The sequence below is a fragment of the Myotis brandtii genome, unplaced genomic scaffold (assembly GCF_000412655.1).
Source record: "Myotis brandtii unplaced genomic scaffold, ASM41265v1 scaffold632, whole genome shotgun sequence".
Taxonomy (NCBI): Eukaryota; Metazoa; Chordata; class Mammalia; order Chiroptera; family Vespertilionidae; genus Myotis; species Myotis brandtii.
In genome coordinates this window covers 371,613-373,262 of record NW_005370419.1, presented here as the reverse complement: position 1 = coordinate 373,262, position 1,650 = coordinate 371,613, and the positions used below count along the sequence as shown (strand labels likewise).

Genomic DNA, 1,650 nt, shown 5'->3' with positions numbered 1-1,650 from the left:
GAGAGCGGCCGTGTGCGTTGGACGACGGGCCAGCGAGTTATAGGAAAGTTACTGGGATAAGGAAGTGACTTTAATGAAGTTGCTACACAAAGTCACTTGTGACCAATATATAGAAAAAGAAAATAGAAAATGAAATTTAAAAAGATACTGTCTACAGCCACACCGATGGGCTGAGGCGCACACTGGAGGTCAGTCAGCAGAGGGACGGGTCGGGGCAGGTGACCGTGAAGGAGGTCAAGGGGACAAACGTCCAGTTCAAACAATGAGCCTCGTGGCGGTCACTTCGTAACGCCGGCACCTATCGGGCCGCGTGCTGCCGCCGGAGAGGAGTCGGCGGCGTGACAGGGATGGCGTGCAGGCGCATCATGAACCAGCTCCATCAGTGAGAAACGGGGGGCAGGAGAGGAAACCCACAGATTCGACAGGCAGGTCACAAAGAGGATCCACCAGGGGCCAAGGAGGGCACGGAGCTGCTGGCCGCGTCCACGGTCAGGGCAACGCACACAGGACAGCAGCTCAAGGAAAGTCCCTTTCACGTGCAACCCCAGTCGCCAGCGGGGGGGAGGGGAGGGCGCAGGAGGCGGCCAGGCTGCAGGCGCTCGGAGGGGTGGGTGCAGCGCCCCCGGCTGGAGGCAGGCGGGGGCGGGGGTGCCAGCGAGGAGAGCAGGTACGACGGCAGCGCCTCAGCGGACAGGGCCTCCCAGAGCTGACCGCTTCCAATCTAACGCTGACCCCCGGCGGACACACATCTGTCTTTATTTTTTTGGTTAATCCTCACCCAAGGGTATTTTCCCGCTGATTTTTAGAGTGGAGGGAGGAGGAGAGAGAGAGAGACATCCACGTGAGAGACACAGGCCGATGCCTCCTGCACGCACACGCCTGACTCTTTGGTGGGCGGGGCCCATGCCCTGTCCTCTGACCACACGGGCCAGGGACAGACCCGCATCTTTTAAGCTCTAAGTGCAGGTGGGTGCAGGGCACCGCGAGTCCCGTCCCCACCCCCACGGGCACTGCAGACCAGGTCAGAGGGCGGCCCCACAGGGCGCCCATGGGGCTCACCCGGAACGCAGTGCCCTCCTCGATGATGGTGGGCAGCTGGGAGAGGCAGATGTCCACGGCGAGGTCCCAGGCTTGCCTGGGGAGAGAGCAGAGGACACAGGGCATCACTGACCGGCTCCCGCTAGGACCCAGGGCGGAGCAGGGCAGCAGCTGGGCCGGGCCCCGGGGAAGGCAGAGGAGCTAAAGCCATTTGTCTGTAGCTCTTTTCTCCTCGAGCTGAAACGAGAAAGAGGCCTGGGAACAAGAGGGACCGTCCCACCGTCTAAAGCAGCGTCCGCGGCGCGGCTGGCCCACTGTCTAAAGCAGCGTCCGAGGCGCAGCCTGCCCACTGAGGGCGCGGCTGCCCACCGAGGCAGGGGCAGCGTCACACACCAGCACTGAGAAACGCAGGCCAGGCCACGCGCCTCCTTAGGAACAGGCCAGTGTGAGGCTGGGAGAAAGGAGGTCTGTCTGAGGCCCCCACCATCCCCAATGCCCGCGTGGTGCCCATGGAGTCAGGGCTGGCTTGCCAGCACTGTTGGGCCCATCACCCGGGCCCCACGCAACCACTCTGGGCCTCCCGCCTGGCTCCCCCTCCCCGTGGGCTCCCGG

General features: G+C 63.5%; 1 protein-coding gene across 1 annotated transcript in view; it reads right to left on the bottom strand.

The window, feature by feature from the left end:
• RPTOR (regulatory associated protein of MTOR, complex 1) overlaps nt 1–1,650 on the bottom strand; it is a 78,286-nt gene that overhangs the window by 24,031 nt on the left and 52,605 nt on the right. Inside the window, exon 10 of the mRNA XM_014528386.1 lies at nt 1,060–1,135. Coding sequence (XP_014383872.1) covers nt 1,060–1,135 — 76 coding nt within the window. The remainder of the gene's footprint in view (nt 1–1,059; nt 1,136–1,650) is intronic.